General features: G+C 36.8%; 1 protein-coding gene across 1 annotated transcript; it reads right to left on the bottom strand.

Annotated features, from left to right (window-relative positions):
* Nucleotides 1-2,471: 2,471 nt before the first annotated feature.
* LOC122319173 (glyoxylate/succinic semialdehyde reductase 1) lies at nucleotides 2,472-11,995 on the bottom strand. The gene is made up of 8 exons (XM_043137117.1): nucleotides 11,801-11,995; nucleotides 8,505-8,615; nucleotides 8,313-8,414; nucleotides 7,269-7,370; nucleotides 4,741-4,856; nucleotides 3,878-3,956; nucleotides 3,621-3,791; nucleotides 2,472-2,796 (listed from the first exon to the last, which is right to left on the bottom strand). The coding sequence occupies exons 1-8, from the start codon at nucleotides 11,918-11,920 to the stop codon at nucleotides 2,707-2,709; spliced, it is 891 nt and encodes a 296-aa protein (XP_042993051.1). The 5' UTR covers nucleotides 11,921-11,995; the 3' UTR covers nucleotides 2,472-2,706.
* Between the last annotated feature and the right edge of the window lie 12,217 nt (nucleotides 11,996-24,212).

Raw genomic sequence — 24,212 nt, 5'->3', positions numbered from 1 at the left:
ATGTCGCCTTGTGTGAGTGTCTCACGTTTCTTTGTGTTGGCCTCTCCTCACCTTTTGCCCTCCTTCCTGATCTCTTTTTGGATCCCACCTTTGACACATGCTCCTCATTTCATTCCGATCTAGCAGTTAGGGCAATTAGTGTATCTTTGGCATTGACAAAATCGTCTGCCTTGTCCATATATTCTTGTAAATTAGAGGGGATTTTCCTCACCAACTTTGCCATAAAAAGACTTCTTGGCCAAATGCCCCTAAGCAAAGCAGCCAACATAATCTTTTCATCTTAGTCGTCAACTATCATTCTCTCTTTATTGAACCATGCAAGATATGCTTTCAAGCTCTCCTCTTCCCTTTGCTTTACAATCAATAGGTATATTGCCGGCCTCCTTCGCCTTCGACTAGCCATAAACTGGGTTAAGAATTTCCTGCCCAGTTTTTCGAAGCTATCGATGGGTCCCAACTGCAATGCTCCGAACCACCCTTGGGCCATTCCCTTCAAAGTCAAAGCAAAAGCCATACATGCAATCTCTCTAGGGAACCCATGGAGCATCATATGGGTTTGGTTTCCAAATGCTTCACTGGGTCTTTAGATATGTTGTACATATCTATCGATGGGGCTTTGGACTTCAAGGGAAATGGTACTGCCATGGTTTCTGTGTTGTACGGCAGATTGGTGCTAGTCGAGTGAAACTAATTGTGCAGATTGGTGCTAGTCAGCAACTGATCAACCGAGAAAGACTTTCATATTTTCTTAGACATCTCCTCATACTTATCCATTAGACTGCGCAAGTCATGATACATATTTTTCATTTCCTCATTTTCTTGAGGAGGCTTGCCTGCCCCAGCGCTAAGCGCTTTTATCTCAACCCTATCGACTTGGTTGGGCGCTTTGTCCTCCCCTAATGGCCCATTCTTTGCTCTAAGGGACTCGTTCTCTTTTCGCAGTGAGTCCACCTCGGCTGTAAGTTTCTTCACTACTTCTTCCATCTCTGTGAGCCTTCCTTCCATCCTTCACGATGTCACTTCCTAGTCTCTGGTTGCTTGAGATCAAGTAGGCATGAGAAAAGCATGCTAGTTGTAGGACAAACAAATCCCGCAAATAACATCAACTGTAGGACTCATAATCATACCTGGATGATATAAATAACACGCATGACACTTTCTGTTTTTACGCGATAACCATCTCACCCGTGATTTAAAATTCAGGCTTTCAGGATATTGGGGCTTAACTTATCTTTGAATGAGATGATAGCCCTTTTATCTCAAAGTTCTCGGGCAGTAGTTCCTCTGGCGCTAGCTAGAATATGCTTAGATTGGATTAAGCCTTGGATCAACTAGATTATCAGGTCGTGCTATAGTCCAATCCCATGATATGACCTCACTGGAAAGGATTAGGCCCCTTCCACTGTCAATTTATTTTTAATTGGAAATGTCCAGTTTAAATTAAAATAAAAGATAAACCAGACGTATCTTTCTTTTAGTATCCATTAAAAAGAGTAATTGGACATCAAAATAGTAATTCATCAAATAAAATGGTTAGAAGACTTTAATATTATTTAAATGTTAGATGATAAAAGCTAATTAAAATAATAGCTGATGTGGCGCGACAAAAATAAAGATCTCTTCTGAACTATTTTTTATATATATATATTTATATCTAGCTGTATACCCTCATCTATTAAAAGAAAATCACCAATAACCATATTCCTCAGGTAGGGCTGTTAATTTTTTAGTTCAATTTGGATCGATTTGATTGATAATCGAGTAATATCGGGTCACTCAAGGGTTAACCCAACTATCAAAACAGAAATGTCAATAGGTCATTTCGGGTTATTCAAGTAAGCCAAGTCAAAGTTGAGTTGGGCCTTTTTGACACGCCACATATTTTAATTTAAAACTGAAAAATATAGTTCTTCTTTTTAAATAATTTCTTAAATTCTTCTTATATAGCCTTGTCTTCGTAGGAATAATCAAATAGATATATATGTTTTTTATTTTCTTTTCTTTTTTTTTAAATGGATCTTGTCGAGTTGACCTGATGCAAAAACTTAAAATAAATAAACGGGATTGTATCGGGCTAACCCATGAAATAATCGCATTGAGTTTCAATTGAGGTACTTGACCCATTTAGTTATTATTGTCGGGTTCGGGTCGACTAACCCAAATGTATCGACACAAATCGGACAATTAACAGCCCTAGACCCCAAGCAAGCAATGAAGGTAGGCTGGTAAAATAGCTCAAGCTTCAGGACTTCAGGTGGTGGGATTAGTCCTGACAGCGTCGGTTTAGGCGATTGATTATTTCATGGGTTGACCCGAAGCAAAGCAATTAACAGCCCTAGATCCCAAGCAAGTCATGACATCGTTGGTTTAGGCAATTCAGGACTTCAGGAGGTGGGATTAGTAGACGCAAATCTCACCCTACCCGCGTCCACTGAAAGAATGGAGCGACCAGGACATAAAACTATTGCAAGTTTGCAACACAAGGAAATGATTTTTTTATCATTACATTGTAGCCGACACAACGAAATGTATTTTATCATTACATTGTACACGACAAATTTCGATAGAACCTTTGCATGTTAAAAACTTTGAAAATGAAGCCCACAATATCTATGAAGACAAACGCAACATTTTCTTTCAGGCTATAGTTGCCAACACTATTTATTTCTGTTCATCATTGCTCAAGTTTTTAAGCAGTTCTTTGTACTACGACTGATGTTGAAGAACCTTCACGGTCTCAAACACAGCCGAAAAATCAAGGTCCCCTAACCCCATGCTCCTGGCCTTCTTGAAAGCCTACAAGAGATTCAAAGTAACAAACTTTAGTTCTAATAACCAGTTATCCTCCCTAATCCTTGATTCCTGTATCAGACATCTCCAGTACTTGAATGTGTTATGCTGTTTTCTTCACATTCGTAAGCATGCCAAATACTTCTCTATTTTAAATAAAAGAAGATAAGTACGTCCAACAACAACTTCTATGATATTAATTCAACACAGTATTTAACAAATTATTGCAATAGCAAAGGACATATCTTACCAACTTCTGTAATTTGTTACCATCACTAACATATGAAGCCTCGTCACATTTAATAAAATTATCCGGGCAACTCCAAAATTATATTCTGACTTTCATTCTTACTAAAATAAGAAAACAAGATACTAAGACAAGGTAATCTAGAAAATGAAATATGAGTCTCTTTGGAATGAAAAGTTAAAACCCGTCCCAAACTACAACCTGCTTTCGATAGTTGAGTCCAAAACCCATCCTGAACCCATGTCAATAGAAGAATAATTCTGTGCTTGTCCTATTTAATATCAAGTAATCTGAAACCCTACCCATCTTAATTGAATATCACGCCTAACTGTCGATCATTAACGTAACAAAATGGAAAGGAAGATCAGGGAGGGTGGGGGGCATTATTTATCCTTAGTTAATTAACTATTTACTACTAGATTACATTTTTTAGTTAACTTTGATAAGTAAGCAGCAGGCTTAGTTATAAAAAATAATTAAAGGGTTGTCCTAGTGTAGGACATCGTACCAAGTGATATCGTACAAATATCAATATTGCTGCAAATACCTCAACCCAGGAAAAAAAAGAAGAAAAGAGTAGAACCTCATTGGCTGCAGCTGCAACTGGCATTGATACAGCATTTTCATCACCAAGGGCAAGAGCCAACCTCATGTCCTTCTGCTGATGTTTCAGCGGAAAAGCAGGGGAGTAACTGTTCTGGATCATAGTAGGTCCTTTCATCTTGAACATTGGATTAGCAATTGCACCCAGATCCTAACAAGAAAGAAACAGGTAACTTATCAACAGTCAAACAAAATTCCAAAATATGTCAACAAAAATGTTCTTGGTCTTTTTCTTACCAATACATCAAGAAGATTCCAAGGATCAAGTCCGCTTGTGCTAGCCAGTACAAGTCCCTCCGAAAGTGCATTCATCATACTGATGATAGAAACGCCATAACAAATAATCAAGAACAACATAAACAGGCTACAGGAAATAACATATATGTACGTATTTATGTATGTATGCCCAAGTCCTATCGAAGCTTTAATTCCTTTGAACCTTAACCTTATTAGCCCAAACATTTCATCTGTCATGCCCCAAACCTAACATATGTGAAGATATTGGTATCTTTCTTCTCTCCTAAGTAACATAGCAAAGCTTTATGGCTAGGGATATATGCATAGAAAGAAGTAGCAAAATGACTTTGGCTAAACCATGTATTGGGAGACTTTCTCTTTAACATTGGTGTTCAACTTAGCATGTCGTGTCATTGGTGTTCCCCAAAAGAAAGGATTCAACTACAAGGAGGTTCGTTTCATTTCAAGGAACTTTCTTCCTACTTCATGGCCATTAAATTTGAAGTTAACTTAGTTTATTGTTTATGTTTTTTTCTCTCTATATGCCCCTGAGATAGCAAAGGCATGTGGTTCATCCTCTAAGAGAAGATAGATGCAGAGGTTCGGATTGGAGTTGGCAGACAGCTAAGTACAGAATATAATCATCAGGCCTACTCTGCAGCCAAGCGAGTTTAAAAGATTATTAAATCCACAAAAAAAAAAAAAAAAGAAACCTAAAATCGCAAGCTTAGCCACGATAGTTAGCTCTTAAGAACCTACTCTCAGTATATTGACAAGTGTCTGTGCAAACTTTTTTTTTTTTTTTTTTTTTTTTTTTTTAGCCCTTTGTTTTGTAGGTTGGATCAGCATAAAGCAACCATTACCTGCCCATTATCATGTTGACGACAAGTTTCATCTTTGCACCATTTCCAACCTGCCCTAAGTAAAAGGACCTCTTTCCAAGTACATTAAAAGCTGGGATTGCTTCCTCATATAATGCCTGCATTCCAAACAGTGAAAATGATGCAATGGACAAGAAAAATGAAGAAGGTGAATGTATAGCATACATGAAGTAATAAAAGGATCATTTTAGCCTATCACATTTTGAAAATATAAACTTCAATGTCCAAAGTTCACAGGCTAGCCTATTAACAGCTGTACTAACAGAATAAAGATATGCAGCACTCTGGAAATCACAGAATAGGCTCAAGGATCATCATGTGACAAGGTTGCTTCTTGCTTGGTTATCTCCACTTTGACCTCTTCTTTCTATGAATCAAACAAGCTAGTGAATCTCTAGAGAGTTCTTGGTGAGACTAAATGATCATCCTACTAAAACTCTGGGAAGAAGTGTTGGAATTTAGTACAACAGAGTGGTGTGGCAGAAGATAGAATTTGTCAGTTGTCAACTTGTTGCATATGGCTCGAGTTCTTTTATTTCACAAGCATGATCCCAAACGGTTTTGGAGTAATACTGTCCTCACTGCCTATCACCTTATTAAATTTGTGTCAGCCTTAGTTCCATACAGTGCATCTTGTCACTCTGTTTTGTTTCCTACCTCTCCGTCCTTTCTATTCTACCGAAGGTTTTGAATGTGTTTGTTATGTTCAGTCACTTGGTTACTTATCAAAAAATAAATAAAACATGTTCAGTCATTTGGTTCAATTGTAATAAACCTAATCTTGTCCCACTATATGTGTGTATTCAATGGATACAACCAGATTTAAAAAGGATATTGTTGCTACTGTCCCACTGCATTATGCTACTTCACCAGCCTGTATGTCAACTTTGGATCTACATTTAAGTTTTAATGTTGGTTCTCCACATGAGAATGATCCTGCGTCGGCCTCATCATTCATTATGCTGCCTATTTCCAAGTACTTCTTCATCACAACTTGGCCTTGCTCCATCAGGTTCTTTAGCATCACGTCATACAAATCCATTAAACATTAATTCCTGCAGCTTAAGACTACCGACTCCCATGCTTCCACCATGTTTGCCTCCATCTTTAGACCAGGATGTACTCGGTGTTTCAGACTTATTGCCTATTGCGCTCATAATGGGTAGGTGTTCTTTTCCTTTGACAATAAGTAATGTATTAGCTTATCTGAGCAGGAGGAAAACCTTGAAAATAGAGATAGATGCCCTTCATCATGATAAAAGATCAAATCTCATTTCACTAACTCCTAGTAAACATATTGTTATATGCTAAAAAGCTGATATGTCAATTTTTTATTTGAAGATGAAATCAACAAATTACATGCCCATACTGAATCAAACTCCTTAAAATATATCAAAAATTGTAAATACAAAAAATGGGTTGTGGTCCAACCCTCCAATGGTGGTCGGCTACCCCTAGAGGAGTGCCTGGGCCACCCTAGCCATGCCATGGGTTACCAGCCATCCCATTTGGGATGGGACCAGCCACCGTAGGATGCCAGGTGGCTGCAGCAACCCGTGGGTTTCAAACCACACTGCCGAGGTGGCAAGATCCACCCCAAGGGGTGGTCCAGCCAGCCGTGTGGTTACAAAAGTTTTCTTTATGTTAATAAATCATTTCGGTGTGGTGTATTCAGTTTTTAAAGATTGTAGAACCGTTACCCTTGGGGGACAATCTGTTATTGGAGACACCACATCCTAACAGTAGGTGGACTCAATTAAATAGTGATGAGTCTATATAACACTTGAAGGCACGATTGTTACAAGTTAAGAAACTGTTATGGGACAAAAAAGCAATCCCAAATAGTGTGGTTCAGTTTTATTCATACGGTATTACTGCTTGGTCCTTGTATATAACAAACATACTATTCACTGTTTTGCATAATCCTTATTACTCTGTCTACTACATACTCCTTATTACTTGTTATTTGACAGTTCTAGAATTTGATCCTAAAACATCCTCCAACTTCAACAAAGTGGACACGGATGAAGCTGCAAATAGGACTTCAAAATAACACCAAAATTAATTTGGCAGTCATGCCCATTTCAGCCGTGACAACCATTATGGAAATTTGGGTTCTATATAAAATTCTGCACAACCAACTTAAGATATTATAAAAAGTGGACAAAAGAAATTTATCATCTATTACAAAATTAAAATCAAATGCTTGCTTTAGAATGTAATAATGTGGTAGTTAAATTTAACTACCAAGATTCCTTACTTTAGACATTACTTTTCATCTCATTTGTAGTGAATCATCCATGTTTTTGAAGAAAAATAATTCCCTTAGTCAACGATAGTTTTGAAAGGCGGTTCTAATATTTTACAACAGCTGGAAGTAGTACTTGTCCATTTGAAACATCAAATATGGTTCTATTAGTGTCATCTTCCAAGCCCCTTCAAAACAAGATATTAATCACCAGTGTACCAGACTAGCAACCAATTGAAGCATCATAAACTCATGAACTTACCTTCTCCCCAGCAGCAAGGATTACCAGTTGACCATCTTCAGCGGGCTTTTTGCTACCGGACACAGGAGCTTCAATGAAGTGACCACCCCTTGATGTAATCGCCTAAAATTTCAGGTGCAAAATTAAGCAATTTATCTAAAGCAAACTTCTTGTGCTTTGTCCTCAGCACAGATAATCATTTATAATGGGAATTACCAGGAAAAAAGAAAATGATGTTGTAGAAGAACTAATGCGAACAGAGAATGTTTAAAGAGTCATAGAGAAGGAAATGTTAAGATGGCCTAGATTGTTACTCATCTTCAACAAATAGCATACTAATGACATTGATAATGGGATGACTAAAAAGTAGGCGTACTTAGCCTCTTTAAAACACTTATCCATGCATCATTTTTCCACCATCATATTCTTTCATATGCAGTGTACAATATCAAAGCCTAACAAATGCCAGCTACAATTCCCTACAAAATGTGCATTTTTCTTTTTTGAATTTGCCAGTTAGACTGCTGCCAGGGTTTTGAATCCATGGATACACCATCCACCCATCCTGACAGCCGATGGAGGTGCATCTCAGCTAGATTTCATTAGCATTTCCTAGGAAATTTGAAAACAGAAAATTCATTGAAGAAAAAGTATAGACTACTTAATGGCATTTCTATGTTTTTTTTTTCCCCTTCCAACCAAGTATTTTTAGCATTGAAAAATCATCTACTCTTGGTTCTGTAAAAGCCCTCAGAATATCTTTTTGGACTAGCATGGGCAGCTTAAACCTTAAACAAAATATATAACAAGTCTCAAAAATCATTTATCTATCAATCCAATGTAAGACAATTTTTTAACCCAAATGATGACATACAAGAGAGAGAGAGAGAGAGAGAGAGAGAGAGAGAGAGAGAGAGAGAGAGAGAGAAATGGTATTATCCATCATCAGTGCTTAGTGGAAAGTTTTTACTTGGGCTACACCTTTTTCTATTAAGTAAAGTTTTTAATAGAGAGAGAGAGAGAGAGAAATGGAAATGAGGAGTAGCATTAGCATTTAACTCAAACCTCATTGATCTTAGAAGAAGTATCAGCATCTACAGTTGACATGTCAATGTAACCTTTTCCGCTGCAAATTTGTTCAAGAACACCATCTTTATCAAAAACCACCTAAACAATCACCATCGTATTGCCTTCTAGTGAGCAGAGAACTGGAAATAAAGAAATGAAATATCAAATTCTAAAGTACAAGTTACGAACTGAAAGAGCAGCTGATGGGTCAGATAACATTGCAATGGTACACTTGCACTTCTTGACAACAGCTGCTGGGGTTTCTCCAATTGAAGCACCATTCTCCACCAGCTCATCACACTGCAATTTGGGGTTACAAGCCAAACATGCATGAGGAATTTATTTCAGTTCAAGCTATTGACCACATAGTATTCTATCTGACGATAACAAGGATGTGTGAGCTATGCATGCTCCCAACCAAATCGAAGTAACTTCTACCTAAGATCTCACAGTCAGGAAAAAGAAAAAAAATATTGCTGGTGTGTCCTTCAGGTATTTGACAAGGTACTAAATTTAGAATATATACAGTACTATTTTTAAGAAAATATCAACAGATCGATTGCAATTTCATCAACTTACGTTAATAGCTCAGGATCTTTCAATATTTTATGCATCCTACTGAATTTTTAAACACGTTGGGAAGTGCTTAAAGCATGAAAATGGAAGGTTTGAAAAAAGCCAAAATGCAACTTTTATAGCACTCATACCAAAAAACGCCTAGTGTTGTAGAGGTAAAAGATTACTGTCACATTAGCTTGATGAGCGGGTTGTACAAAATTCTATCCAAAGTATTGGTGAATAGATTTAGCAAGGTGTTGGAGAAGTTAATATCGAAACTCAAAATGCCTTGGTCAAAGGTAGACAAATCTTCGACTTGGAGCCTATTGCCAACGAATATTTGGATAGTAGACTCAAGTCGGGAGAGCCAGGGCTTTTGTGCAAGCTGGATATGGAAAAAGCCTATGATCATGTCAACTGGAGATTCTTACTCTACATGTTCGAGAGGTGTGGCTTTGGTACAAAATGGTGTACTTGGATCCATCATTATATCTCTACAGCTTGTTTCTCTATATTGGTGAATGGCGTGCCAAAAGGCTTCTTTAAAAGCTCATGAGGATTGAGACAAGGTGATCATCTATCTCTGCTACTCTTCTTTTTATTTTTATTTTTTTTTATTTTTCTTTTTGTGATAGAAGCTTTTCATAAGATGATTTTAGGTGTCATGGAGGTTGGTTCATATCTGGCTTCTTAGTGGGGGAGACAATTACTAGTTTGCTCAACATATCTAATCTATTATTCGCTGATGATATCTTAATCTTTTGTGGGACTAGCCATGAACAAATTCGAACTTTGAGAGTTGTCCTATCATGCTTTGAAACCATATCAGCGTTGAATGTGAACTTGGCCAAATCAGAAGTAGTGTCAGTGAGGGGAAGTTCCTAATGTGGAGAGTATGACTTTTATCTTGGGATGCAAGATATCACAGCTACCATGAAATATCTTGGCCCCCCGTTGGGTGCTACATTCAAGTCAAAATTTATTTGGGATGTTGTTCTAGAAAAATGGAGATGAAATTAGCTAGTTGGAAGAGGATGTATTTATCCAAAGGTGGTAGGGTCGCCTTAATCAAAAGTACACATTCCAATTTGCCAACTTACTTCCTCTCACCTATGCACCCCCGGGATTAGTCGGGATGCTACTCCTAGACACCCGCAATCAAAACAAAAACTTCCTCTCCTTATTTCTGCTTCCCATCAAGGTGGCTCATCGCATGGAGAAACTCCACTGTGACTTCTTTTAGGGGGGATAAATTACGATTTTATTTCATTTGGTGAAATGGGTCACAATATGCCCTCCCACTAAAAGGGGATTGGGTATTCGAAACTTGAAATCTTTCAACAAAGCCTTGTTTGGTAAATGGTTATGGAGATATCACTATAAACAGGGAGCCTTGTGGAGAACCATCATCGAATTAAAACATGGAGAACCATGGGGAGGATGGTGTTCTAATGAGGTGAGTGGACCTTATGAAGTAGGGCTATGGGAGCATATAAGAAGAGGTTGGGATACATATGCAAGAAATATTCGCTTTACTGTGGGTAACGGATCCAAGGTCAAGTTTTGGCATGATGTATAGTATGGCGATAGGGCACTCAAGGAAACTTATCTACAAGTTTATGGTCTAGCAAGAATGAAAGAAGTTTCAATTGCGGACCTACTAATCATCTCCAATGGTATTCCTCAATGGAATGTTACATTTCTCAGAGAAGCACAAGATTGGTAAATTGATGTTTTTTCAGCTTTCTTTAACATTCTGCATTCCACCCGTTTGTCAAGAGTAGTGGAAGACAAGATTTTTTGGTGCCCTACTAAGAAAGGGATATTCACAGTTCGCTCTTTCTACCAAGCCATGACCATGCACAACACAAATCCATTCCCATGGAAGAGCATTTGGAAGACAAAGGCACCTCTAAAGGCAACAATTTTTGTATAGACGGCTTCTTTGGGAAAGATCCTCACTCTAAACAACTTAAGAAAACATTGAATCATAGTCATGGATTGGTATTATATGTGCAAGAAGAGCGGAAAGTCCTTTGACCATCTACTACTTCATTGTGAGATTGCCATTACTTTGTAGAATGAAGTCTTTGCTTGGTTGGAAGTAGCTTCGGTGATGCCAAGAAGGGTAAGTGACCTCCCAGCTTCTTGGAGAGGCATTCAGGGCAACTCTCAAATTGCATCAATATGGAAGATGGTCCCAGTATGCCTATAGTGGTGTATTTGGAAGGAGAGGAATGAAAGAACCTTTGAAGATCAAGAGTGGTCAATGGATCAGCTTAGAAACTTATTTTTTAATACTTTACTCTATTGGTTGATTGTAATTAATTTTCATGGCATGACTTTTCCTGAATTCCTTGTATCACTAAACCAGCACGCTTAAGCGTTGCTCTTGTATATGTTCATAATTGGGCTCTTCTGTACTCTTTTGTTCAATGAAAACTTGTTTACTGATAAAATAATAATAATAATCAGCGCATATAAAGAACGATCGATGACCACATGGTTTATTTTCAAGTAGTTCGTCAAGTGATCCTCTAAGAGTTTAAATTCAGTCAAGATTAAACTTGTTTTGCACGAGTAAGCCGCAAAAAGATTGCTTGTTGTCTAGCTTGGACCACTAAACTCGAATCCAAACTTTTTCTTACCTCGCTGTGTGGTCGTTTATGTCACAATTCAAACCAGCGCCATAAGCAGTCGTTACTAGGAAAATATTTGCTATATTATAATCAATTTGAGTTGAAGACCATTCTCTCCAACATGTTTTTTCCCTAATATATGCTCATTCTTAGGATTACTCTTATAATAGAAATAAGCAGCATGCAAGTGAAGAAATCAATCATAAACTACGCACACACGGGGGGAGAGAGAGAGAGAGAGAGAGAGAGAGAGAGATGGCATCAGTTGAGGAGGAAACGGAAGCTTACCTTAGACAAAGTCCTGTTCCAAACCGTGACCTTAAAGCCATTGCGTAGAAGATTGGTGGCCATGGCCTTCCCCATTATTCCCAGCCCCAAGAACCCTACCTCCTTCTCTTCCACTGCCATTTTCCTTCTCTTGCTTCCGACTATCTCCTGACTCAGGGTGTATCCACTCTTTTCCTCTCTTTATAAATACAGACATACAGACACACATATAAATATATATAATTATTTATTATATGTATATGGAGAGATTCTCCCTGATTGGTCGGGGCTGTTTCTTGTTCCGTCCGTAAGTGGATGGATGGGATGCGGTCCAGGTCGGTCACCTTGTTGGCTTGCCCCTCTCTTTTTGGAATTCACCTTCTACGTGCGTGCATTCATTTTGTGTTAAAAAGACAGAATTATCCTTGCATTCATTTTAATCAAATGAGTCATTATTTTTTACAACTCGTTATTAAAATAAATTGCGCCTGTACAAAATGTGAGATTCATACCAGATTGGAAATTTAAAATTTAAAAAAAAAAAAGTAATATTATTTATGAAATAACTATATCACTTGATTAGTTGTAAAATGAACGGTAATATATATAATTATGTTGATATCATTATTCATTTCCTAGCTAATCCCTCTTTCCAACTATTCAATAGCCCCTCCATGTACTTGTTTTAAATTTTAAATGAAAAATAATATTTACAGTCGTAAATGTATAAATAATACGTAATCATTTTAAAAATAAATAAATAAATACGAGACTTATATAAAAAGAAAAATTAATTTTTTAATAGTGAATCTCATTCTTTTTCAAAACTACTGCATGATACTTACACACTTCACGACTGTATGTAACATTACTCATAAAATAGATTATATTTCCATTTATTTCAAAACTTTCACAATCACTTCTTGAACCAAACATCAATTTTTGGATTCTTTTGACTCTTATGCCCAAGTACTTCAATTATTTAGAATAAATTCTCATGTTCTTTGTAATATGATAGAGAAGATAAGTCAATCCTCCCTTCTCTATCATATTTAAAAAGTATATATCTCAATATAGATCCAATCACACATAACCTCGATTTTACGTGACGAGACTCATGGATGGATATGTGCAAGTGGAATTACTTTAATTATCAAGGTATTTATTAAATTTCAACTTGTTACTTAAGTTCATATTTATATTTCTCTATGCGCGCAAATATATTATAGACTTATAAAATAGTTACAAAATACAATAATCAAGAATAGGAGGCTCCGACAAACATCTCATTTCAGCTAGTACAACAAGATAAAAAAAAACCTAAAACAAAGGGATCTAGGACCACCCCCATACCCCACAAGGGGAGCCGTCGATAGCGATTTTGATACAATCTGGATACTGGGCTGCAATCCCATCGCAAAAATCCATGTTAGTTTGGTTTATGCTACACGTTGTTGGTCAGAACTAGTTGAAAGAGACTTCCTATAACATCCCATCACTCTACGGTTTTAAAGCTAAAGGTAGGGGTGAAAACCAATTCCTTTGGTGCGGTTTTATGGAAAAATCGAAACTCAACCAATATTCACTAAACATGGATAGAACTGGCTGAAACCGGCTGGTAAATGGGGAGAAAACCGGTGACATTAGTATCGACGTGATACCGGTCAATCTTCGGTGTCCCTTCAGCATTGCAAACAGCTAGAAACTGAGGTGCGAGTCGACAAAGTTGCGACCATGCGATGAGAGACAAATACGGCTCGGCGTCACGATGAGAGATAGTAGGAAGGTGCAATGAGAGAGAGAGAGAGAGAGAGAGAGGCCGCTACATGAGAGAGGAGAGAGAGGGAGATGGGCTCCTAGGTCATACAAAGAGGAGAGAGAGCATTGTGAAAACTAGGAAGAAGAAAAAATGAGGGGGGTGAGATTAAACCTAAATGACGATGTCATTTTAATTAAAAAAAATTGTAAATGGTTTGTGTAAAATGACCGCGTGTTGTTTTATTTAAAATATATATATAGCATATTAGCCGGTTCACCACTTTGAACCTAGTTCAAACCAGGACCAAACCGGCCGGCGTCAGTTTCTTCAATCCCACTACTTGCTGACCGATTCTCCATCAATTTCGGTTGGTTCCTGACTCTGATTGCCAGTTCTAGTCAGTATCGGCCAGTTTCATCGATTCCTGTACACCCCTAGCTAGAGGCACTGAATGCTACTTGTTAAATTTAAAGTTTGAAGCATTATATAATTATATATCTACATATGGGTTTTGATGATAAAAAACAAGTTCAAGTATAAAAGAGTCACAAGTTCAAGTTATCAACATAATGGAGCCAATCACTACAACAAAACAAGCATGAGTAAGAAAAATGGAACAAGTTTACAAATAAAGAGCTCTTAGAGTAATTTTGTACATCTCTTTCAAAATTTGAAAAATGATTAAAACTCAAAAAGAATATTTTCTCATAAAGTATCAATTTGCATTTTTCACATATGCATAATATATTTAAAAATTGAAAGTTTGAGATTTAAGTTTTTGAAAAATAATTTATTATCATCTTTCACATATACATGACATAATTGAAATGTTGAATTTTGAAAACTTGAAAGATGATTGATTATCATTTCTCACATGTGCATGACATGTTTGAAAATTTGAAAAGCGATTGATATTCTTTTTAAATATACAAAATGTAGTTGGTTTTGTTTGAAATTTTTGAAAAGTAATTGATACTCTTTTTGACATATGTAAAAAGTAATTTTTGTTTGAAAATTTTGAAAAAATGATTATTGCTCTTTTTGAAATATGCAAAAAGTAGAATATTTTGTTTGAAAATTTGAAAAATGAATGATGTTTTCTTTGACAATTGCAAAAATGAGAAACTTTTATTTAAAATTTTTAAAATATGAGTTATGCTTCTTTTTTACCTTGGAATATATTGAAGTTTGAAAAGAAAGTCATATGTATCTATAAACAACTCATTTGAGATCTTTAAAATCACAACACAACATGTCAACTACAAGCTTTACAACATTCATTCATCAAAGGCTTTTAATCTCTCTTTTTTAAGAATTGAGCCTTAACACATTCATTTTTAGAGAGATATAATTTGCACTATACTATTTTCATTTCATTCATTAAGAAGTATACTTTGATAACTTTCCCACTATCAACTCTTGCATAAATAGTAAAAGGATGTGTATAACCTCTGTGAGTGTAGGAATTTTACACAATGAATAGTTGAATCGCCACTCGTAAGGTGATTGTAAGTGTAAAAGGTGTTCTATACGAATTCATTAAGGTGATATTGCTCAAATGTGTAATAGGTTTCCATCTCCATCCGAAAGAGATTGAATAGTGAATTTGAAAATCCTCAAGGGCTAGCTTGAGGCAAGGACATAGGCAGTGAGACTGAACCTTGTTAAAATACTGAGTTTGCATCTCTTTTACTCCTTACTCTTTTTATTTATTATTTCTTTTGGGTTGAACTATCGGAAATGTCTTAAATATTTAAACCCTTCATAGTTTTTAAGCCCTTTCTTGGCTCGTGCAATAGGCTAGGGGTGTACAAAATTTCGAAACTTTCGATTCCAACAGATTTTCGCTCCGATTCTGACTCTAGTGGAGTCGAAAGTTTGGGAAATCAGAATCGGAATCAGAATTACTCCAATTCCATTCCGATTCCGAGTCGGAAATCAGAATCGGAATCGGTAACCCCGTTGGTTCTGATTTCTGACTTTCGACTTTTTTTAAAAAAAAATATCCAGTTGCAAAACGACGTTGTTTTGCACCTGGATTTTTTTTTTCTTATTGATTGGAATGGCGACGTTCCATTTAAATGAGAACGACTCCATTTTGAATCATGGCTAACTTGCTTCACCTTTCTTCCTGACTGCAAACCGCAAGGGTCCATCACTGATTTCACAATAGCCTCTCACGGTCTCACCTCCACAGCTCGTTCCTTCACTCTCAGACCCATGGTGAGACCTCTCATGCCGCACGCCGCATGAAGCCACAGCCCCCCACCGACCTACGTCCGCCGTAGACTGCCAGAGGTAGCCGTCGTCACAGTGCCAAAGCCTCCCAGTTTTTCCCAATCGATAAATATAGGTGACTCCGATTGTGTGTTCCGATTCCAAATTTTATTTATTATTTATTTGATAATTGGAATTGTTCTGTGAATTATGAACGACGTTGTGAAATGTGAATGTATTGAAGAACTGTTTGTCATTTTCAATACTTTATTTGTTTATGATTTTGGACTTTGAAGGCAACCTGTTTGTGGAAATGTCACAAAGAAAACAGGTTCCTCAATAGAGTTATATAAAATCAGGCATATATAATCACGACTTCACAATGACTTGAGGAGGAGATAATTTACTCTATCATGACAACAATGTGAAAATCAAGTGATAATTTACTTTTTCTTTCCAACTCCCATTACCTTTTCCATAAGCTTTTTTCCTCTTAACCTATCTGATAGATATTATGGGATATTGCAGCAGATTATCTCTAGAGCATTTTAGGAATCTTTCCTATTGATGGGATTTTGGACATCGACTGCTTCATCTGGTGATTTATTTAGTAGAGTGGTTAAGGGGGCCTCGGTATTAACATATATATATATATATATTTAGCTAGCATGCATGCCAGCCCATCCAAGTACAGAAATTCTCCCCACTTCTTTGACCGACCGAATTAGTTGCCATGCATGTCTTTTTTGTGAAGCCAATACATAAATTTTTTGTGGATGTTGGGGTCCACTTTGCATGCTATCATGATAACTTCCTGATGGCTGATGCATGCCATTTCCATATGCATGGCCATGGCTGATGCATTGCATGCTATCATGATAACTTCTTGATGGATGATGCTTTTCCTTGAGGGTCGGATATTTCCAGATATTTCATATCTGGAGGAAAAAAATTAATTTCCAAAGATTAATTATGTCCTAATATATATATATATATTATAATATAAAAGAGTTCCAAGACTTGATGATTTCCTGTCGGATTAAACAAAAAAAAAAAGGTTTATCATTGGGCTCATTTATAAGCTGGTCTTTTAGCAAATTCGAGAAACATTTCAAACCATTTCAAGCTAGCCAGCTTGACCCTTGCCAATTCGAACATGAAAAATATAAATAAATATATATATATATATCCATGCATACGCATATTTCATCGACCCCTCAAGACCTCCTAATTTCTTTCCATAAACTCATCAAAATCACCTTCTTTTTACTACTTCCTGCATGTAAAACACTACTGATCTCACCACCGGAGATTAATGGTTTTTGTGATAACCCGCCGATCCCACCGGCCATTAACTTTAAATCAAAATCTAATTTAATAAAAGATTGTTTTGCATAAAAGAAATTAATAAAATTAGCTATGATCTTTATGGATTAAGTACTACTCATGAGCCACTTTTTCAGTTTTTTTTTTCACTATAAATTAATATCTCTCATACATATATATATATATATATACACACTACATGATGATGTAATTTAGGGAGATAGTGTCATCTTCAAGCAAAGGGAGGTCCCACTTTCACACTCTCTTTCTTACACGCATGGTTGGAAGAGTAGAAAATCTGCCTTTGCTTTTAACCTCATCCATCTTCTTCTTCAGTACTACCCACTTTCACACTCTCTTTCTTACATGCATGGTTTGTTTCATTGTTTGGTTTAGGAAAAAACAGGACAAAGAAACAAACACTTACAAGATGTTTTCTGTATGTTTATGGATTAAAAGTTTCAGTAATCTGACCACAGCACGTGCAGTTATGTAGATCTGCAATATCTTTTATGTGTATATTTTGTCTTTTGGAGACTTGACTCTTAATGTCGTCTTTATTTTAGATGTTGATCCATTTACTCCCACGATCTTATAAGAACTCCTTTTTTAACCATTTACTCTTTCAAAGATGTAGTCTTGCATCACCTATTATATGTGTCAGATTTGTTTATTGTTTTTTTAATAAACCTCTTAATTTGATCTTCTATATATGTGTCAGATTTCAAGCTATGGAGGAAGAACCATATGGGACCCCAGAACAGGATCAGGATGCCACAATTCCGTCCCCAGCACCGAGATCGAGACCCAATTCCAGAACACAAACTTCATGTGCAAGTAGTTGATTTCCAATCCCAATAAACATAGAAGATGAGGATACATTTAATGAGGAGGATGAGATGGGTATTGGGGATGAGCCGGATGTACCACCTCCATCCGCGAGGGCCAGGTCACCACGTTCGCGATCAAATAAAAAAAGGTCATGAATGTGGGAACATTTCACCAAGGTTGATGGTGATCCCTCAAAACCGCACGCAGCTTGTAACCATTGTGGCCAAGAAGTTGCATTTCATTTAAAAAAACAAGGCACTACTTGTTTGATATCACATATAAATGGTTGCCAGAGATATAAGATAACGAAGGGATTGGTAGCCAAAAATCAGACAACGCTAAGTTATGAAACTTCTACTGCGACTGATGGTACGCAACTTAAAAAAATGGTCATCCCTCAATACAGTAAGAAGATGTTGAGAGATGCGCTTGCCGAGATGATCATTGAAGATGAGATGCCTTTTACTATAGTTGAGAAAAGAGGGTTCTGAAAGTTTATCAAGCTCATTGAGCCACGATTCTCATTGCCGTCACAGTATACAGTGATGCGAGATTGTATGAAAAAGTATTTAAAAGAGAAGGTTGAGATGAGACAAATGTTTGTGAGGACTGGCCAGAGAGTCTTATTTTCGACTGACACATGGACGTCTATACAGAATGTTTCCTACATGTGTATTACAGCACACTACATTGACAGTTCATAGACTTTAAAAATACGGATTATTGGATTCAAAGAAATCAGTGATCATAAGGGTGCATCAATTGGGGTGGCGATGGATGATTGCTTGAAAGATTGGAGAATTCAGAAAGTTTTATGCATTACAGTTGACAATGCCAGTGCCAATGATACTGCAATTGAATGGTTCAAGCGGAATACGAGAGTGAGAAATGATGTCATCCGGGATCATGAGTTTATCCATATTCGTTGTTGTGCTCACATAATCAACCTGATTGTGACTGAGGGTTAAAAGAGGTTGACGATTCCATTACAAAAGTCTGCAACATTGTGCGGTATGTGAGGGCTTCCCCCAAAGGCTGAAAAAATTTAGGGTAATAGAAGAACAACTTGGGATAAAACATTCACGGACGCTGTGCTTGGACCTTCCCACTCGATAAAACTCTACATATATGATGTTGGATGTGGCACAGAGGTACCAAAAAGTGTTTGAGCGGAGGTGGAAGATGGGGCCTTAAGTATGCTTTGCTGGAGCCTGCCGGAAAGTGGTCGGTTCGCTGGACACACATGATTGGACGAGTGTAGGATTTTTTGTCACATTTTTACAGATTTTTTATGATATTACAATGAAAATATCTGGATCCGCATACACGACTGCAAACTTGTGGTTCAGTCAGATCTCGACACTACACCACCACTTGGAAGATGGTTGTGATGACCCTAGCGGACTTCTATCCGGTATGGCTCAGAGGATGATGTCCAAATATAATAAATAATGGGGGCAAGTTGAGAAGATAAATAGATTACTCTTTGTGGCTATGATCCTTAACCCCCAAATCAAGTTGGTCGTGATAGAATATTGGGCAAATTCCGTCCTCAGGGCAATGAAGGCTGCATCGTTTATTACAGCGCTTAAAATTGATCTCAATGACTTGTACAACCATTACAAAAATAGTGGACAGCCTTCATCTTCAGCGGGTACCTCACACGTGACTCTGACACCTCCCTCTAATGACTTTAGCCCAGTAGGTGCATTGCTCGATGCCGTAGGAATTACGACATAATGAATGAGTATTATCAGCTCGTTGCATTGAGGAATATTATGGGGTGTACTTTAGAGGTTGAACGGTATTTTATGGAAGAGGTCGAGGCACCTACTCCTGCATTTGAGATATGCATTTGGTGGAAGGCTAATTCCATCAAGTATCCAATCATTTCCCGTATTGCCCGAGATGTGCTAGCCATTCCTATTACGACGGTTGCATCTGAGTCGGCGTTTAGCATTGGAGGTCGAGTGTTGGATGCTTTCCGGAGTTCTTTGTCACCGTCAACTGTAGAGGCCCTCATTTGTATACAGAATTGGATCAATGATACACCCATTGGACTAGATAGCATTGGCATTGATGATGAGAGCTATAGGCTTGAAGATGGTAACCTTATTTTACTTGTTTTTTTATTATTGATTATTTTAATTATTTTTATGATTTCATAAATTTATTTAATTTTTATTTTTTTATCATTGCACAGATGTAATTATGAACCCCAGTATAGTTGCCGATGACTGATGGAGTATGGATAAAGATAAGTTGATATCAAAACTAACTTAATCTTTATTGGTATTAATGATAATTAAATTTAACTTTTATTGTGTTCAATTTTCTAGAACAATATTTGGTTATATTTATTAATTGAATACTTTTTTATCTTAATTTCAGTTACTTCAAATGACCAAGTACGATGCTGTAAATGATTTTTTTTTTTTGTTGAATCAAAATGTTTATTCTTATGGACTGTTTAATCAAACTTTGAAATAGGTTGTTATTTCTATATTCATTGTTTATGATCTTCTGAATTATGTATAAGAATTAATTATGCAATCTAACGTGTTCAAACAAATTTGACATTTTGGGATGAAAATATTGTACAAACACTCGTTGTACCAGGAAAATTAATTAATTATACAATTTAACGTGTTTAAGCTTTTATATATTTCAATTACATTGAAAATAAGAATGAAATCTATACAAAAATACCTCAAATTAATAAAAAATAAAGTTTCACCTTTCAAGTACCAAGTTAGCATCACCGTCACATACAAAAACAAAAAAGAGAAATATTAATAAAGTAGAAAATACTTAATACACATTCAAACTCCATTCAATAAAATAATTCCTATTTGTTTAATTGAGAAATACTAAACAAGAATAATTTATATATAAAGTGAGAGTTTTTATTAAGCAAGGATAAAATAAATTTAAAAGAAGATAAAACCTATCAAAATAAAGAAGTCGGAATTCAAAATTCCGGCACCGATCGGAATGCCAGAATTTTGAATTCCGACCGGAAGTCGGGGTGCCGGAATTCCTAATTTCAACTTCTTTATTTTGAGAGGTTTTATAAGTCAGAATTCCGAATTCCGAACGGAATAGAACTCCGATTCCATTCGGAATCGGAATCGGAGCTCGATTTCGACTCCGACAAAAGTCAGAATCGGAAGTCGGAATCGGATCACAGCCCTACAATAGGCTCTATATGTGAGGACCGTGTCGAATCGAGGGAGAGGATCCCCTCCTATAGCCAAAATACTGGTGACAAGGAGGCAGTCAAGTAAGCAAAAGTATAGATAGTCCAAGAGTAAGGTGAGTAGCACGATGTAGAAAGGCTGACAAACACGATTCAACATCGGGTGATGAAGGATGGTTCACTCGACACCAAGCAAACAAAGTTGTGCTGACTATACTGGGGCTAGCAATGGACAAGGACAAACTCAATGCAAACGTGGAAGCTCTCCAAGATAACACAAAGGATATCATAGGATAGCCTACGTCGTACCCAAAGGTCCATGCTCCATCAAGATGTCACAATTAAAGTGAGTCTATGGAAAAAAGATTACAGACCTGCAGGCTATATTGTCTGATCTCATAAGGTCTGGTCCATTGCCACATGGGATACCCTTACTAGGGAAAGGATTGTAGGATTGGACACAAGGCAAATAGTATAAACGTGCATGCCTTGTCCCATCAATCATTTAGTTTCTTCAAATAGCAAATAGACGGTAGAGATTAAAGTTCTCTCATTCAAGCATATCAGGACTCAGAAGAATGTCAGGACTGTGACTGACAATCGATTGATGGTCCTGCCTTATATAAAGATATTGTATAAGAGCCAACATCTCACTTTTGAAATTTGTAAAGTGGTTGCTCTCTCTTCTACTCAGAGTTATCAAGAAAACAAGTGATTTCAGAGTTTGCGACGAAAGGATCGACTCCAATGCAAATGTAGTGTTAGAAATACTGTTTAGCTAGATTAGCTCCTACGGCCATATGGTGTAAATATTTGTGAGTATGTTATAAGATTAAGGTATGCATATTATGTATCACACCTCCTCCTTGCATAAAAGTGTATTTTTCTTCATTATGTTTATTAATTATCTTTACGTTGTAATTTTGAGATGATGTGATTTTCAAGTGTTGAGCCTTACCATGCATCTAATCATCATTGATAGTACTTTCATGGATTTTAACCTACAAGAATTTCTTAAAAGTCTTATAGTGGTGGCCCCAAATGTAGTTTTCTTCAACGAAATCATAGAATTTGATGTAGATTTAGCACATGCAGATTTTTCCAAGGAAGAACGACAAGCCCAGGACTAAGAATAGTCACGACGGCCTGTCTCTGATTATTAATTATTTATAATGTTTAGTTTAGTTGAGTAACGGATTATGTATGGTTCGTTATGTTTTGATGTAAGCGATGATTCAATGACGGTGTACAATATTATTTGGAAAGAAGTGATAATGACATATAGATATTACAATTACTTGAGGATTTCCTGGGTACATCTGGTATATTTATGATTAGTTTTTGACTAATCCCTTTACATATTCCATTGCGATTTATTACACTTAGCATGTGCTCATTGCTTGAATGCACGCTTCTCCATGTTAAGGATTGGGTTGCTGAGCGACTGGCATTCCTTGGCACTACAGACCCTCGCCAGTTTTCTTACCAAGGTTTGAGGGCACCACACTATATAAAGCTCATCTTTTGGGCTTAACTCTTAGCAAGACATAGAAATAGAAACAAAGTAAATTTCGCAAAAAATGATCTAGAACTTTTTTTTAAGCATGTGAATACATAATAGTCTGAAATTAAATAAATACTTTTATAATCTTTACCAAAATACAACTAAATAAGTAGGATTAAAAAGAAAAATCACTTGTCAAATTTCAATGTAAAAATTGAAAATAAATTAAGGATCCAACTACAAAACAAAATGCTAAGATACTTAACAAAATTACATGAACCAAAAAAAAAAAAAAAAAAAAACCGATTTAGGCATTCTATAAATAACATAAAAAAACATTTCATGAACCGCTATCTAGTATGCACCATAAAAATAAAATCACACACCATTTTTCTAATTATATGTTATTATATTAGATTATTACATATTTCTCACTATTAGGAGTAATATTAGCAAGTCAAATATATTGTTTCTATACTTTTTTTTTTTTTGAAATAGACTTCAATTCAATTCATGAATGAAGGAAGTTACAACTGTAACAAAAAAATTCAAGTACAAATCTCGATTAACTAGCCAACTACTCGTCGGTTCTAAGTCCCCCCGCACACAACTTTCATTGTGCCAGACACTGTCTAAAAACTTCTAAAACTCTCTAACGACATAACCCTTCTTAGATGGAAGAATCTGTAAAAACAGAAGTGTCCATCTCAATTTGTCTATAAGAAAACAAACACCTTTCACCCTCACCCTCCAAAGGAGGAAGGGGATCTTCCACTCTCATCCTCCAAAAGAGGATAGGGACTCACTACCCTTCTCCTCCAAAAGAGAAAAGGGAATTGCTATTTCAAGTTATTCACGTAACAAAATAGGAAATAAAACAAAACAAAACAAAAAAAACTTACGCTCCCCACTTTGAGCCCCACTGTCCTGCTACCCGTACATGACGGAGTAGCTAACAGAATACTACCCAGCACACTATCCCTCCTACCTCGTCCTGCAACTGTCTCGTAACAACCTACATGCGGCGTGCAAAGCGAGCCAACTTCAGAATGCAACGGATTCCACAGGAAAGAACTTCTGCCACCGGAAAGCTCATGGCCATAAAATCTTTACTGCCACCGAAGTACACAGCTCCATAAAACAACCACCGGAAGCCACTTATTTCCAAACCAAACAAAACCCAAAAAACTAAACAACAAAAAGGGAAGGCCGCATTGCCTCCAAACTAAACAAAACCATAAAATCAAACGGAATGAAAACTAAAGCTATGAAAAAACAAGCAAGACAGGAACCGAAAAACCAAAAAATAAAATTGACTACACCGTTGCAGTCACCTCTTCCCTGACCACCATCCAAGAGAGAATCCACCGTGAGCCACGGCCAGGCTCCACCCCCGATAGATGCCTTAACCCCCCATGCACGAATGGCCTGCAAACCGAAAAAACTCCTCTGTTTTCCATGGATAAAACAGAGACCCTTAACCTCGTCGGACTGCATCCCAACCCACATGCAAAACATCGTCTTCAAGAGCAAAATGCTTTGACCCCCCTCCTATCATAAAACCTCCAAACTCCGTCCCCTCATCAGACCATTTTTT

The sequence above is a fragment of the Carya illinoinensis genome, chromosome 8 (assembly GCF_018687715.1).
Source record: "Carya illinoinensis cultivar Pawnee chromosome 8, C.illinoinensisPawnee_v1, whole genome shotgun sequence".
Classification (NCBI taxonomy): Eukaryota; Viridiplantae; Streptophyta; class Magnoliopsida; order Fagales; family Juglandaceae; genus Carya; species Carya illinoinensis.
The sequence above is the reverse complement of the archived record's forward strand: the minus strand, read 5'-3'. Positions and strand labels throughout refer to the sequence as shown.